This window comes from Phycodurus eques, chromosome 4 (assembly GCF_024500275.1).
Source record: "Phycodurus eques isolate BA_2022a chromosome 4, UOR_Pequ_1.1, whole genome shotgun sequence".
Taxonomy (NCBI): Eukaryota; Metazoa; Chordata; class Actinopteri; order Syngnathiformes; family Syngnathidae; genus Phycodurus; species Phycodurus eques.
In genome coordinates this window covers 19,455,617-19,472,233 of record NC_084528.1, presented here as the reverse complement: position 1 = coordinate 19,472,233, position 16,617 = coordinate 19,455,617, and the positions used below count along the sequence as shown (strand labels likewise).

Genomic DNA, 16,617 nt, shown 5'->3' with positions numbered 1-16,617 from the left:
AGGAGGTAAAATGCATGCTCTATTGGGTTAGGGTCCAGTGATTGACTTGGCCAGACCTTCGACTTTTCCCCCCTGATGAAGACCTCGGTTTTGTTAGCAATGTGTTTTGGGTCATTGTCTTGTTGCATAATGAAGCTTCTCCCGATTAGTTTGAATGCATTTTTCTGTAAATTGCCAGACAAAATGGTTTTGTAGACTTCAGAATTCATTCTGCTGCTATCATCATGAGTTACATCATCAATAAAGACCAAGCCATGACATTACCTCCATGTCTGTTCCAATACTTTTGCTCACTTGAAAAGCGGGTGGCTTCAAATATGCTCTGTCGTGAGTTATTTAACACATCTAGATGTAATTCCATGAAATGAAAGCTGGAATTCTGAACTTTTGTCTCATATTCATCTTTTCAACTGAAACCCAAGTGTCTTCAGTATACAACAAAAACAAAGGAATTGACCTTGCCGTTCCAATACTTTTGGAGGGGACTGAATGCTAAGAGAGAATAAAGTGCTGCACAAACATATTTATGTGACAATAAAGCTTTATTGTAGCATAATTCAAGGCTTTTAGTTCCACATAGTTATAATTCAACATATTAGACTAAGGCAATTGGAAATGTATATGAAATTAATATAGTATAGAGTAGCATAAACTCATTGGCCATACCATTAGGTACAATTGCATAGTGTCACAAAAAGTACATAAAATAATTAGTATAATGTACTTAGTGTGAAACCTGGGCCTATTTATTTAAACACACAGCTGATATTTAATGGTTGATAGATGAACAAAGATACATTATTTGTCATAAATAAATGATCATTTCCAGACAAATTAAATAAAATTGCATAATTTCCCACTTTCACTTATGACAAAATATAGTCTATAGTCTTTTATTATACTGAATTATCCCATAGTTGCTGTGTGATTTTTATTACTTCAATAGATCTTTGTTCTCGTGTTACTTTTTCAAATGTAACTAGTAGCTTAATTGTTTTCTCCTCCTTTATCAGTGGCTCTACCAGCCTCCCTTTTCTCTCAAGGACAAGATAAAATAACTGTGTGAATATGCCTCTTTCTTCTTTCCTCATCTCCCTCCCATTTTAGTTTAACTGTGCATTGCTCTTCTGTGTTCTTCAGAGTCAGAGAGAGGCTCAAGCTTTTCTGTGAACTGCACTGTGAACTGTACAGAGTGCTTAACAAATGTATTAGATCAGCACCCAATGTAAGGTTTATGCCACGTGAACAGCATTGCTAATGTACAAGCTCTTTAGCCAAAATATAATTTTTAAGGCTAAATGTCATGATTATCAATGTCTGTTAAGTTTAAATCTTACTGTTTTACAAATAAAATAAAGCAAATGATTATTTCTCGACAAATGAGTTACTTCCATTCCAGAAAATGTTTGTTTTAATCGTTTAATTAATGAATAATTCCGGGGTTTGAAAAGGTGAATTAAATTTCAAATTTCTCAATCCTTTTTAAAATGGTAAATGTTGAGAGCCCACTGAAAATAAAAGCGTGCGTGTTAAAGCCTAGTGACAGGTGGGGTAATAATTGTGTTAAGCGTATGATATATAAGAAATAGTTGCTACAAATTGCTATGGACAGTATACAGTGCTATGTATCTCAACTTGCAGAGCATCTATCATTTAGGTTTCTTCAGTTGGATGCAGGAGAGGAGGCTCCTGATGAGCTGCGATTCCGAGGTTCATCTGACAGATGAAGTACGTGTATGAGCCGCAGGCAGACATCATCCAGTTGCTCTCGGGAAGACCGTTGCTGTTAAGTATCGCACAGTCCCCCGCTGTCAAATCTGCTCCCCAGTAGCTGCGATGCAAAACAAAAAAACATCAGTGTTTGTATTATTTTACAATCTATCTATCTAGGTTTTTGTGGCATAAACAAATTACACCAAGATATTTGTTTTTTTTTTTTAATTCACCTTTTCACCTATAACCTGTACAATTGGAGGTGTGGGGGGGGGGAATAAGCTGAGATAGTGTTTGCAGAAGTGTGCACACCCTTCTTATATCACTGGGGAATTAATCACATTAAAACTCTTGTTAATTGGGAGTCAGCACACAGCTGCCACAACTTAAAGTGCCTCTGATTAACCCCAAATAAAGTTTAGATGTTCTAGTAGGGGCGGCAGATCATTTTGACTGATTTTGCCAAGACTCACAGAATATTGTGTTTGTCAATATATACACACTGAATCTACCAAATCTTTTAAATTTTATTTTAAACAAAAAAACATGAAGCATGCAATACGCAATTTTTTTCCCGTGATGTCCTTAACAACTAAACATTGGGTTTATTTCATGAACCATTGAAAACGAACATTTAGGAATAGCTTTTGATATTAAAAAAATAATGTATGTAGCGATATGGGAGCGTTTGCCGTGTCGTCACCAAATGGTCACGTGGTGTCTCGGTTGGCAGAAAGCCTTTCGAAGTCAATAGCCACCTGGAAGTCATCGAGTTATTCACACTTATTTTTTTTTTGGTTTATTAATAAATGGCAGTGCGGCACGGTGGAAGACTGGTTAGAGCGTCTGACTCACAGTTCTGAGGACCGGGGTTCAATCCCCGGCCCCACCTGTGTGGAGTTTGCATGTTCTCCCCGTGCCTGCATGGCACTCCGGTTTCCTCCCACATCCCAAAAACATGCACGGTAGGTTGATTGAAGACACTAAATTGCCCGTAGGTGTGAATTTGAGTGTGAATGGTTGTTTGTTTATATGTGCCCTGCAATTGGCTGTTGACCAATTCAGGGTGTACCCCACCTCCTGCCTGAAGATAGCTGGGATAGGCTCCAGCACGATCGTCGCGACCCTTGTGAGGATAAGCGGTTCAGAAAATGGATGCATGGATTGTTGAGTGTTTGTTTTTATGTATTTTTGTATTCTTGTTATGTTCAACCAGAATGTTCAAAACAAAAAACATAAACAACAGTCAGATCACCTCTCTTCCTGGATGGTGTTGTCCACCCAGATCCACCGAACACCTCTGCTCTTCCGAAATCCGATCCAGTATATTAAGCCGTTCCCATTTTGAGTCAGAAAGGTCTAGAATGGACAATCAGCAATGGCATTTAAACAACAACAATGTGCAAAAAAATTGCCATCAATGATGCTAATAGGTGCCAGGAGCACAATGATCAGCATGAGAACCACCTGGACTTTGTGGCGGCTGACCACGACCAGAGATCCTCCTTGCCTCGAACAGTTCCCCTGGCTCTCCTCCCAGTTCAGCCTGAACGTGGAAAAGAAGAAACAGGACTGGTCCAGTCTCAGCCACCCGGGGGGGCACTGGTGACAACAGTAACCTAAAGCAGGGTATACACACATACTGTGCTACTCGGTGGAAACATGGCCAAAGTAAAGATAATACAACAATACAATACAATACAATACATTACAACAAATGTCTTTTTCTTCCTGATGGGAAAAAAGGAGGCCTTTATTTTAAGCGGATGGTGCACAAAGTGTGTTTATTCAAGTAGGGGCCTCTATTTGAGGAAATACAATAGCCTATGGAAGTTATTGTTAAAGTGTGGTATGAGTACCACTAATGTCACATGGGCTCTCTCTAGTCGTACGCAAAAGAATCACTCAATTAAAGACAAAAAACCTTTTAAACATTAAATACAATCTAATGTACTAGAATGAACAAGGAGCTATGCATACAGCCTTTTTTTTTAATCCAGTAAAGTACATTTTTCAAGTACACTTCAGTTGTATTTACATAACTTGTAAGTACAGTATTTGCATTGAATCTTTAAGAACTACTTTGATGTAGATAGATTACCGCAAAATGTAAACAAAACAAAGTTATAATTTTTTTGCACTAAACTCATAAAAATACAAAAATCACAGTACATTCCATGGAGATAGAAAGAGTATGTAATCCTCTTTTGTTAAATAAATACAATAAACTTGTTCAGCTTGTTTGTGTTTGCTTTAGGGTCCAACCACGGGTGTTTACGCAGCCCTGCCACAATATAAAACAAAGAATGTCTCTGTTAGAGGTGTTATTTTGTGGAATGACTAAGACATTACCCTGAAAATGTGTTGGTTCGCTTACACTTTTTAAAAGTATGCTTAAAATTAAAGCAGTAAAAAAATATAAATGACAAAGGCATATACAAAAGAAATTGAAATAATATTGTACCTTGTAATTGATGTTTTTTGAGTGACTGATTGATTTAAAGCTAATCAAATAAAAAAAACTATCTATGTAAGAAGGCTTGCACTGTTTCCCCTCACTAGTAACATGTGATAGTTTGCCAATGTTGTCCTACCCGTGAGGACAAAGAGCATATTAATATATGGTCCTTAAACTAGATATCAGGATATCGAATACAGGCTCAAACGGCTTCCCGTAATAATCATCCATCCATGCACCAATGCAGTCACTTTAATTGTGTCACACTCACATTGGTCTCGAGCTTGAGAAGTGAAAGCCCTGCACTGCTCCATGTTGCACGTTGGCGGAGCCCAATCTCACTGGGCTCACCGGGCAGGTGGTCGATCCCGTTTTCACTAGAAATTAGTACAAAAGGTTGGGGGGGGGTATGCAGCAGCATAACAGACTGGCAACAATCAATTGATATATGAAACTTGTATATCTTGTATATCACGATATGAGTTTGGGGGAGGAAGGAATAGATGTGCAGTATGCAAATACATTTGTGTATTTCTGATGAGCTGAGAGAAGTTGAGATGTCTCAATGAACAGCATATTTGTCTGTCTTATACAAGCCCCAGGTATCCAAGGTGGGCACACCAGAAAGAGCAGCATAATGGCCGTTAAACAGATGCATGTGACAAAAATGGTTTAATTCTAATGAAGTCATTGCTGTATGTTTTTTTATGGAGAGCTATTTTTCCTCATTAGAATAAACATTACCAAATTTTGGGTTGTTTTTGGGGAGAAGGCTGGAACGGAGTAATGTCTGGATTTGAGATACGAGTGTTTCCAGTTACCAGCATAGTCACGTAATGAATTAAACGTGTATTTCAAGGCACCAGCTTTATCGGTATGTGTGTAAATGTTTGGCCACTTATAATAAATCCCCTGTGAGACGAGTTGCCGCACAAACTCACTTTTCATCATGAGGATGATGACAACCAGCAGCAGCACCAAGCAGAGCACGGTCAGGATCAAGCATGCAACACGGTAAAGCCTCACGGAACCTTGAGCCTGTTTGGCTGATAAACAAGGGAAACATCAGATATGTTAGTTGGAGTTATAGGCAATGTATTCCAAGTCAGAAAGAACTTTCCAACTACACTGAGGGACTTGTTATCTGCAATATTCTCGCTGCTCATTTTGATGAACACAAAGACAAGCGTCCCGTGACTCTACTTTACCGACTGTGTCCCTGACTGCAACTTTTGGGCGGCCTTTTATCTCATTCCCAGAACATCTTATCTGTTTCACTCAGGGCGTAATAGTGAAACTAATTCATGGAGTGAGTGAGTCAAGCGACCACTTGATGACTTTAAAACTAGCTCGTTTTTCACCCATATACAGCTCTGTAGTTTTCATGTTGGTTACACCTATAACTACAGCGGTGCCTTGAGATACCAGTTTGAATAATTCCCGTTTATTTCACTTCATTAAGTCCCCCTGTTCACAAATAATAACGTGACTCCTTTGTAACGTCACTTGTAGTCAGATATTGTATCTACATTGTTCAACTATTGTTTTCCTTTGATTTGTACTCCTATTGCCTGTGTCTGTTCTGTCTCTTTGTCCTCTCAAACCTGGTTCTGTCCTGCTGAATTTTCAATAAACATCACAATAATTGAAACACACACACACACACACACAGAGGGAGTATTTCAAACTTCCCTGTTACACAGCAAAACTGTTCCAGCATAAAAGGCATAAAGAGCCCCCATTCTGCATAACCATGCAGCTGAACAGGACAGGTTTAAAAATAAATAAAAATAAAATGGGGGTGGGGGTGGAATCGTGTGCCATTAAGATAGTAAAATTTCCTGATTTAGTAGATTTCAAAATATTATAAATGATGTAGAAGGATAATAAAAATATATTACCTAAAAATATTAAAATAAAGTTTGAATAAAGAGTAAGTAACTACAATCTGAAAGGTATAGGATTTAAAATAGCAAGATTTGGAACCAAAGTGATGGAAAGGAGTTACGTGCCGCCATACAGCACTCGTATCTCAAGATTTTGCTCGCAAGTCAAAGCAAGGAATCGGCCGAACGATGACTCGTATCTCGAAAATCTCGTGAGTTGGGTCACTAGTATGATCATATCACAAGGCACCACTGTATTGTATTTTATAATTACATTTTTCATAATTTTGATGATTATAGCTTACTGTTAAAAAAAACCCAAGATACACACATCAAGAACATTTAATATTACAAAAGAAACAATCAAAAGATATTTTAATTTTAGAAATTAGGTAGGAAATGGCCCTTCTGCAACGTAGTCTCCTATGTGGTTAATAACTCTATATAATACATAGATGACTTTCACTTTTTGAATTGACTTAAAATGAACTTTTCTACCATGTTCTAATTTATTGAGATGCACCTTTATATTTTTCATACATCTTATTGAGGTTTTTGTTCATATTGTATTCCAGTTTCAGTCAGTTTTCATTATGCGACATGTTGTCCACAATATAATAAATACATACTATGTTATTATTTTACATTTATATCTGTCAATCCATTTATATGGTTTTCATAAATTTAAGATAATTGCTAATTTGTTACAAATACTGTATAAATGAAAGCATATTGCATGCAAACCTAGAATGAAAGCTGTTTTGTATTTTAAGCCTCAAGGTTTCACCACCAAAAAGCTCAGCGAGAAGTTGAAATATATGTAAATATTCCATATTAAGTTGTTTATTTTTTTCTTCACATTTAACATATGCACATTTAATTTGGGTCATTCACTGTTTTAATGGAATATTGTGGCTTGCCAAATGATTTTTCATGCAAGATGAATACTCGTAAAAATAATAAAATAAAAATAATTTAAAACAAACCAAAAATAAAATAAGAAAAATAATGCACATTAATAAATACATTATAAAATGACACTGGATAGTCAGCAATATTTTGGGCACAAAAAAAAACCACAACTTCTGCTTTTGATCCTTTTTTCAAGAAAATGAATGTCACTTTCTTATCAGTCTATTGAAGCTTAGCCACACTGTTATGGAGACACACCCTTGTGTGCCAGGCATGCTATGGCCCATTTTTTTCTTTTTTACAGATGTACTTTACAAACACATACATTATTGCAGTTAAATATACCTGGTTGTTTGGGTGGATCCAAAACATTCGAATAGATAGCCTCAGATTGCTTTTGCAGTCCTATATCGTCGCTTGGTTGTACTTCCTCTGCTGGTAAACCAAAATAAAGAGCACACTTTTGAACAGAAACTATATGAAATTTGTTAAGTCCTAAAATGATGTCAAATTTGTTCAATTAGAAAAAAAATTCTATAATAAGACTATGCATGCCTTTAGCGGTTATGATCCATCGTCAATGTGTGTGGGTAAGACTCGCTATATAAAGAAAAAAATATATACTTACAAGGTGGGTTCTCGGCAAGTGTATATGGATTCCCTTGCCCTTTCACTTCCAGCATAGGTTCCTTTGCTGCCTTATCCTCTTGACGTTTTTCCTTGGCAGCGTGCTCCTGCATCTCCATGATTCCTTGAATCCTCCTTGGGTTGAATGGCTGAGAAGTTATGTAACTCATCATCAGAGGGTAATTGCTGATAACAGAAAGTTGCAACAGCGTGTCGAGACCAAGTTTTTACCGTGAAAATGTGCAATCAGGGGAGAAAAAACATGTTCTGCTCCCAGACGTGTCCAGTCTTCAGCTGCTTGTTGAAGAATGAATACTTCCCCTTATTAAGATTCTCTGTCTTTGTATTTGGCCTTCCTCTAAATCTTTGGTATACTGTGTAAAGGTGAATCCAGGGAAGGGAAAAATCATTGCGAAAAGTGTGATGTGACATGATATGCTAAAATAAACTGCTCTTTACAATGCTTTTGTAATCTTTATTTGCCACACAAAAAAAAAAAGTTCATGATTGCTCAATTTACAAAACCAAAACTATATTCATTAAATACACATGAGAAAGATGAGGGGAGCTCTGGCCAAGACCATGAGACCACTTCCTTTTCCATCAATTTTCTTCCTTTTTTCATTTTTCTTTCGCCATGTAAGGATTTAATAATAAATGAAACTGCAACCATCAGACTTTTTCCCCACCACGTGATTACTCGTACACTAATTTAGAGAATAATAATGGCGTCTCCCATCTCCCCTCTTTCTCGTTCTCGTCATCCAGGCCAACCTGGCGGTATGCTCCCTTCAGGCACCGTAGACGCTCTCGTTGCTGTACGTCATGTAGAGGAACAGGTCTTCTTCGTGGTGCTCCTGGAACGTAAGGCAATACAAGTTACATTTTTCTATCTCAAATAATATTTCTACATTCAAATAAATTAAAAGACCATTAATCCATTCCAGCCCCAGAAAAAAAGAAACATTTTGTAAAAAAAAAAAAAAAAAAGTACTAACATAATTAAATAGAATGTAAAGAATTAAAACACTTTGTGCAACATGGTGTGTATCCTTGGCCACCAGGGGGCAGTATAATACATTCATTCATAATGCACTAAGATGAGTTTCACATCTAATTGACTCAGTAAGCTACAGTAATATTACTCGTTTTTCACAGAGGATAAAGAACATATGACTGGAAGCATTGTTATATTGTCTTCCTACATGTGTTGGTGCACCATCTGTTCCAATATCTGTTGCTGAAAGGTTATAACAACCGCAGCATTCATGCTAGTTTTGTTAACCAGTCTATGGCGTTTCGCATTGTGCGTTAGCATTAAAGCATTAAGCATTAGACGCAAGTTATGTGGTTTGATGAACTACACCACACGTAATTCACATTTTTTGTTTAAATTTCAACTGGGAATGGCAATAGACAGCTGGAAGTACTTGACAGTTCTCCAAAAAATTAAGAACTGTTTACTATCTGCTGCTTGTTGTGACGTTCGCTACCGCCATTAGCACTCGTAATGCAACTTTTTGCTCGCAATTCAAAATAATAAAAAAAACACATTCGGGTCACAGGGGATGTCGACGACCTTGTCAACTGTGGGGCTGTGAAGCTCTTTGAGACTCTTTTGTGATTAAGACTATACAAATAGACTTGACTTGAAAGCTCTTTTCTTGAAAACTTGGGTCATTCCTAAGTCAAGGTACCGCTTTATTTTTAACATTTCTGTGGAAATTGATGCAGGTTAATGCTGGGGAAATAATATGTTGGGAAAAAAATGATTCAAAGTTTGTTTGGTGTACAGAGAGATAAAGCAAATCTATGGCAAATACAAAATGCAAATAATAATGTCATTATCATTTGTGAACTGTTGAACAATCCCTACAATGATACTGCTCTACTTGTGACAGTGAAGCCACACAGGTGAAATAAGTGTCCTTCTTACCTCATAGACTGCAGAAAGAGGGGAACTGGAGGGGGGCAAGGAGTTGTTGACAAAGAAGAAGAGCGCCTCCTCTGGTCTCAATGACACACGCTGGCGGATGAGGAAACACAACTGCCCCACTGAGGGGGAGAGACGGAAGGAAACGACATGAGATAATCAGCAGAGTTTTGCGCAATTAACAAGAAAAGAAGCATAACAAAAGAGGGGTGGACAAACATTTTTATGCATGTAAAATAGTATATTTTAAAAACATAATTTAGGCTATTTTTATGTTGTTGTAATGAATTCAATGATCATTAATTAACAAACCTATTATTTCATAAAATAACTAAATTAAATGTACAGTGAATACTGAATATTCACGGTTTGGCATTTGCAAATTCACATAGTCGCACATTTTTTGAGGGGGGAGGGATGTTTGTTAAGCTGACTGCGCAGACTTGGGAGCTGAAAGGGAAGGCACAGATCTTACATAGATAAGCTCGAGAGATTCCAATTACCTGATTTCAGGCCTCTCTGGATCTCAGGAATGCGTGGACAATTTTAATTCATATTTGACATGTTTACTGAGGGACCATAGAGCCAATATTACATCATAGATATGAGAAAAAGTTGGTTTGGTTCAGTATGGCACCTTTAAAGTCTGTATTATACTTCCCCCTTCCCCCCAGACTCACAAAATTGGAGAATTTTGTGAGTCTGGGACATATTAATGGCATTTCATTTATTTCAATGGGAAGCGATGCTTGGGGGGGGGGGCTAGATAAATGCAACAAATCTCTTGACTCTTGATAATGTAAATGCTAGGTGGGCCATACTTTGCCCACCTCTGACCTAAAACTACAACCATTGCTGTACCAACCACAGCATGTACGCTTGTTAATAGTACCTGTTAAATCTGAGGGCACCAAGTATTTCTTCTTATCCAGTTCAGGAGCTCGTGACCTCTGGGCCCTCTCTACAATGATCTGTTAGATTAAAAAGAAAAAAAAGAGAGGGAGTTTCATCCCTTGTTGCCATCTGCAAAATGATATAAGAGTTTGCTGTCATGCTGACCGGTATCTTGTCAGGATGCTTGGCCCGGACACGCTCTCCCTCCGCTCTCCTCACCTCCAGCGGTACAGCGCCCTGGTACTGACTTGCCATCTGGACGCAACGACACCAGAAAGCATTTAAGATGACACACAACTGCTTTATATTGTGCGGACAAAGGAGAAATTATTACATCACTTAGCATCACATGACGACAAGTCTGTTGTGAGACATGAGGCACGCCTCTACATTTTTGTGCTATTAGTGGTGAGCTACTTAACAAAATGTAGTGAGATGAACAAAAAGAATTAAAATCACATGAAAACTACTCATGTAACCAATCTTCCTTTGTAGTGTGGTGTAAATCATGTGCCACAACATTTACTGGAATATGAAATGGATGCTAATTACATATAACAGTCTATGATGTCATAAAGTACACATGATGCGCATACATTTTGACTGAATTCGGTGGTCTGCGATTAATATGACATAATACGTGCATAATCTTGTTTTATATTTTGTTGCCATCATGCTGTTCTATTTGGCAATACTAGCACAATATTAAAATCACTGATATTTGTTTATTTCGGTTCAAACTAAATAGCAAATTTAGAGGTTCCGAACGGTGCTCAATGCACTAGAATACAAAGTGGCGTACGAAGGCATGTTCAGTTATTATTTAAGGCACAGAAGTTTTTCATACAAATATTAATGTAATTATGACTTCACCACAACATTAGCAGAGGATAAATTGATAGATCGATAAATCGAGAGATCAATAGATCATTTATTCATCTACAAGGGAAATTCACTTCTAGGGCTACAGTAAACAATATTTTATGAATCAATTATTACTTTGTTAATAATCAGATAAAACAATTATTTTTCATTCTTCTTCTTTTCCTTTTGGCTTGTCCCTTTAGGGGGTCACCACAGCGCGTCAAGCCTTTTCCATGTAAGCCTTTCTCCTGCATTCTCCTCTCAAACACCAACTACCCTCACGACATCCAGCAACCTTCTCTTTGGTCTTCCTCTAGCTCTCTCGCCTGGCAGCTCCATCCTCATCATCCTTCTACCAATATACTCACTATTTCTCCTCTGGACGTCTCCAAAACATCGAACCTTGGCTGTCCCTCTGATGAGTTCATTTCTAATTTTATCCAACCTGGTCACTCCGAGAGCGAACCTCAACATCTTCATTTCCGCCACCTCCAGCATCTGCTTCCTGTTGTCTATTCAGTGCCACGGTCTCTAATGGCTGTTTTATAAACTTTGCCCTTCATCCTAGCAGAGACTCTTCTGTCACATAACACACCTGACACCTTCCTCCACCCGCTCCAACCTGCTTGGACCCGTTTCTTCACTTCCTGACCACACGCACCATTGCACTGGACGGTTGACACCAAGTATTTAAAGTCCTCCACCCTTGCTAACTCTTCTCCCTGAAGCCTCACTCTTCCCCCTCCACCCCTCTCATTCATGCACATATATTTTTTCTTACTTTGGCTAATCTTCATTCCTCTGCTTTCCAGTGCGTTTCTCCCTCTTTCGAACTGTTCCGCCACCTGCTCCCTGCTTTCACTGCAGATCACAATGTCATCTGCAAACATCATGGTCCACGGGGATTCTAGTCTATCCTCATCTTTCAGCCAACCATCACCATTGCAAACTGGAAGGGGCTCATGGCTGATCCTTGATGCAGTCCAACCTCCACCTTAAATTCATCTGTCACACCTACAGCACACCTCACCACTGTTCTGTTGCCCTCGTACATGTCCTGTATTATTCTAACATACTTCTCTGCCACTCTAGACTTCCGCATGCAGTACGACAGTTCCTCTCTGGGTACTCTCAACTCCTCAAAGTATTCTTTCCATCTATCTAGCACACTACTGGCACCAGTCAACTATTTCCTTCACCAACATGTCCATTACAATCTGCACCAATCACGACTCTCTCTCTCGGTCTGAGATGCTCAGAACTACTTCGTCTAGCTCCTTCCAGAATCTCTCTTTCACCTCTAGGTCACATCCTACCTCTGGGGCATAGCCGCTAATCACATTATACAGAATACCCTCAATTTCAAGTTTCAGCCTCATCACTCGATTTGATACTCTTTTCACCTCCAAGACATTCTTAGCCTTTTAAAAATAACCCCGACACCATTTCTCTTCCTATCGACACCATGGTAAAATAATTTAAACGCTGCCCCTAAACTTCTAGCCTTACTGCCTGGTCTCCACCTGGTCTCCTGGACACACAATATTTCAACCTTTCTTCTAATCATCATGTCAACCAACTCCCGAGATTTTCCTGTCATAGTTTCAATATTCAAAGTCCCCACATTCAGTTCTAGGCTCTGCGCTTTCCTCTTCTCTTTCTGCCAAAGAACCCGCTTTCCACCTCTTCTTCTTCTTTGGCTTCGACCCACAGTAGCTGAATTTCCACTGGCGCTCTGCAGGTTGACGGCGCCGGTGGCGGACGTTCTTAACCCGAACCACGACCAATCCGGTATGGAATTCTTTGGATGAACGCTCATATTTGTTTGGCTAAGTTTTAAGCCGGATGCGCTTCCTGACGCAACCCTCTGCATTTATCCGGGCTTGGGAACGGCCTACAGTTTGCACTGGCTTGTGCCCCCCATAGGGCTGCCTGAAAGATTTATTTTTCATTATTGCAACAAAATGTGCACGTGAGATCCGGGTATTATTGTTGTACAGTGTGGATTGCTAAAAGTCAAAGATATTATGATAATATCTGTGACTTTTAGTACTCTTTCTTCCTGGCTTGCCACCATCGCGTTAACTTATTTCTACCGCAGTGGTGCATGAGTAAAATTAGTCCATGTGGAAAAATGATCACAACAATGCTTCGAGGCAAAGATTTTTTGGGAAATCTAATTATTTGAATTTATTGATTAATCGTTTGCAAAAGTCATGCCGTAGTCTATTGCGAGTGTATCATTCGTCATTCCGAGGTACAAATTCGGCTCACGTAGCAGCCGCAGGAGCGCCATTCAGTCGTAAACAATGACATGAAGCAATAGAATGTTTACAGCATTTGTTATTTATTGAGCAATGAATGATGTGCCTCACACATGTACACAAGTATGAATTAAATGTAATCATACAAAAATCATATTTTCTGTTTTTGTTCTATTCATCCATCCATCCATCCATTTTCTGAGTCGCTTCTCCTCACTTGGGTCCCAGGCTTGTTCTATTCACAAAAGTTGAATCAAGGAAACTGGACTGTTCTTGTTTGTTGAAGTATTTTCACCTTTAATCCAAAAGGCTTCTTGAGTTCTACATTTCTAGGTGTGGCGTCTCCCTGTTTATGTCTCTCGGGGTCTGTTCCTTGGTGGTCAAACAAGGAACACACCCACAAGACAAAATCATCATGTCATATCTTTACAGACCAGAGAGCCGATGTCACCTGTGCACAGATGTTGCTGCTGATTCATGGCAACAAGAACACTGCTACTCTAAACAATACGACTTGACTGACGTGACATTCGGTGAGTTGCGTCACTCAGGGCTTGTATGGGAGCGTTCATTGAACGTCATCGTGACCTATTTCTGTATGTTTTTTTTCCAATCAATGATTGGCAGAAACGCCATCCACTTCCATATAATATTGGTTAAGCCAGGGAAACCTTGTTTTTGTGGCTATTTATCACAGTATGCAAGTTTGGGCCACCTGATGCCAAGCAAAGTTAAGCAGCAAAGCTTGTGAACAACAGCGGCAACCAGGATTTGCCTTAAATACGAAGTTACGGACAAATGTGTCCCAAATTCGTCCACTTGGCCTGACCTGAGAGGATGTATTTGATCGACAACTTTTCATGTAGGCCTACGTAAAAGATTTAATAAAAGTCTATAAGTCTCTTGACGTATACAATTGTTAATCATTAGGTTGGTGATTGGAAAATATTCAGATGTGAAAGGTCTCCAGACGTGACGTGTGTTTGCATATTTGGTTAAGTATAAGGCTCAAATCCATTCTGAATTTTAATTACGATAGTAGGCCTACTATAAAAGGTAAAATATCACCAAAGGAATGCAGGCATGAAGTAATTAAGATGAGATGCAAGTTACCTCATGTAGGATTCATCTATTGTCATTGCTTTTGTGCCAAATATCATTATTACCCCGCCTCTCGCCCGGAGTCAACTGAGATAGGCGGCAGCACGCCCGCAATTCAGAAAATGGATGGATGTATGGATGAACGGTGTGATATATATCGTTATATGATATTGCAAAACAAGTTAATATAAAGTTAAGTGTCCTGTCATTTATGTACATCCCAGAATGCAACATGACACTGCCAGTTATTCATTCATTCATCTTCTGTTCTGCTTATCCTCACTAGAGTCGCGAGCGTGCTGGAGCCTATCCCAGCTATATTTGGGCGAAAGGTCGCCAGCCAATCACAGGGCACATAGAAACAAACAAACATTCCCACTCACATTCACACCTACTGGCAATTTGGAGTCTTCAATTAATGCATGTTTTTGGGATGTGGGAGGAAACCGGAGTGCCGGGAGAAAACCACACACAGGGAGAACATGCAAACTCCACACAAGCGGGGCCGGGATTTGAACCCCGGTCCTCAGAACTGTGAGGCAGATGTGCTAACCAGTCGTCCACTGTGCCGCACTGCCAGTTATTAATAAAAAAATATTAATAAAAAAATAATAATAATGTGTGAATAACTCGATGACTCCCAAGCGGCCATTGAATTCGAAAGGCTTTCTGACAACCGAGACACCACGTGACCATTTGGTGACGACACGGCAAACGCTCCCATACCGCGACATACATTTTTTTTTTTTTTTTTTATATATATCAAATGCTATTCCTCAATGTTCATTTTAAACTGTTCATGAAATAAACCCAATGTTTAGTTGTTAAGAACATCACGGGAAAAATTAAATAAAACCTACCTATATTCTACTGCTGATGACTAAAGAACAGAAAAGGGTAGAAACAAAACTTGTTGCTGGTGAAAGAAGGAAGTCTCTTCTTTCATTTGGTCGATTCAGTGTATAATATATATATATATATATATATATATATATATATATATATATATAAACACAATATTCTGTGAGTCTTGGCAAAATCAGTCAAAATGATCTAAAAATGCTCATACTCTAGGATTGGCAATGAATGTTTCAAGTGTGTTTTCATCAGTTTCAAACGTATAGGAGGAGTAAAACTAGAAAAAGAATTATATGGTCTAGCCAAATCGCGAATTTTCACCTATTCCGGGTGGCTTTGTAACGTATCCCCCGCGATAATGGGGGGTTCACATTTCCCTATTTTCAAGCGTGGGTGTGGCAAAAAGCCGTAAACAATGACAACAGACTGGAGCTCAAAACATTTTCTTTTCTTTTTTTTTTTTGCCAGCGTGTTCAACCACTTATCTCATTTTTTGCCCCCACGTTCTGTCACATGGTGAGTCGAAATAAAGCAAAACAACGTCAGCCATTGAGCAACAGCAAGGCCACGTCACAACAGCCGTGTTGAACTTGACAGCGAACTAGCACTGCTTCGACAGCCATATCCCGATAAACAACAACCTTATAGAGTCAAATTGAAATTTGAGTACTATTTGTCTAAATTGTGGCTCAAGTGTAGTGATGTGAACACAAACCTTGAGGAACATGTATGTCGCGATTGAATACCAAGGCGCCGTTCCTGGTTTACGTACCTTCGGGCAGCTAAAACACGGTATGACCAAATGACAGAGCAAGTCCCAAAGTCTCCGCTAGTCCCTCGTATCACCGAATTGATTATTCTACAAAAAAAAATTATATTGCTCAAATGACTGTTTTCTAGAACTTGGGAGTCCAACCGAGTGTAAAAATGTCGACTGTCGTCTTCCGCTCCACGAAAACAACAACAAATATCACGCAGCCGGCCCACATATTTCTGACCAATCACATATGGCCAAGTTGATTGACAGCAATGCCGGACCATTCGGAATGCATTCAAGGAGAAAACTCTGTGATGTCATTGGTGAAAGGCCTCCGTTTTTTTTTATCA

The 16,617-nt window shown here is 39.0% G+C and overlaps 2 protein-coding genes across 2 annotated transcripts; both read right to left on the bottom strand.

Moving 5' to 3' along the window:
• Positions 1–521: 521 nt before the first annotated feature.
• LOC133402085 (CD209 antigen-like protein E) lies at positions 522–7,949 on the bottom strand. Its single transcript, XM_061675664.1, is given in 9 exon segments — positions 522–1,831; positions 2,969–3,072; positions 3,181–3,332; positions 4,443–4,509; positions 4,511–4,548; positions 5,113–5,217; positions 7,315–7,404; positions 7,598–7,731; positions 7,828–7,949. Coding segments are annotated over 8 exon segments (852 nt in total). The 5' UTR covers positions 7,716–7,731; positions 7,828–7,949; the 3' UTR covers positions 522–1,653.
• Positions 7,950–8,056: 107 nt separating this feature from the next.
• zgc:92606 (uncharacterized protein LOC100000242 homolog) lies at positions 8,057–16,488 on the bottom strand. The gene is made up of 5 exons (XM_061674455.1): positions 16,283–16,488; positions 10,589–10,678; positions 10,422–10,500; positions 9,533–9,651; positions 8,057–8,453 (listed from the first exon to the last, which is right to left on the bottom strand). Exons 2-5 carry the CDS (start codon positions 10,676–10,678, stop codon positions 8,388–8,390), a joined length of 354 nt encoding a protein of 117 aa, XP_061530439.1. The 5' UTR covers positions 16,283–16,488; the 3' UTR covers positions 8,057–8,387.
• Between the last annotated feature and the right edge of the window lie 129 nt (positions 16,489–16,617).

What these genes read in the sequence shown, in the direction of transcription:
- zgc:92606 (XM_061674455.1), bottom strand. Translation starts at nt 10,678, where the DNA reads ATGGCAAGTCAGTACCAGGGCGCTGTACCGCTGGAGGTGAGGAGAGCG. An exon ending in GGTGCCCTCAGATTTAACAG is followed by an intron (nt 9,652 to 10,421) that starts GTACTATTAACA and finishes TCTCCCCCTCAG; the next exon opens with TGGGGCAGTTGTGTTTCCTC. An exon ending in CTCTTTCTGCAGTCTATGAG is followed by an intron (nt 8,454 to 9,532) that starts GTAAGAAGGACA and finishes CTTACGTTCCAG; the next exon opens with GAGCACCACGAAGAAGACCT.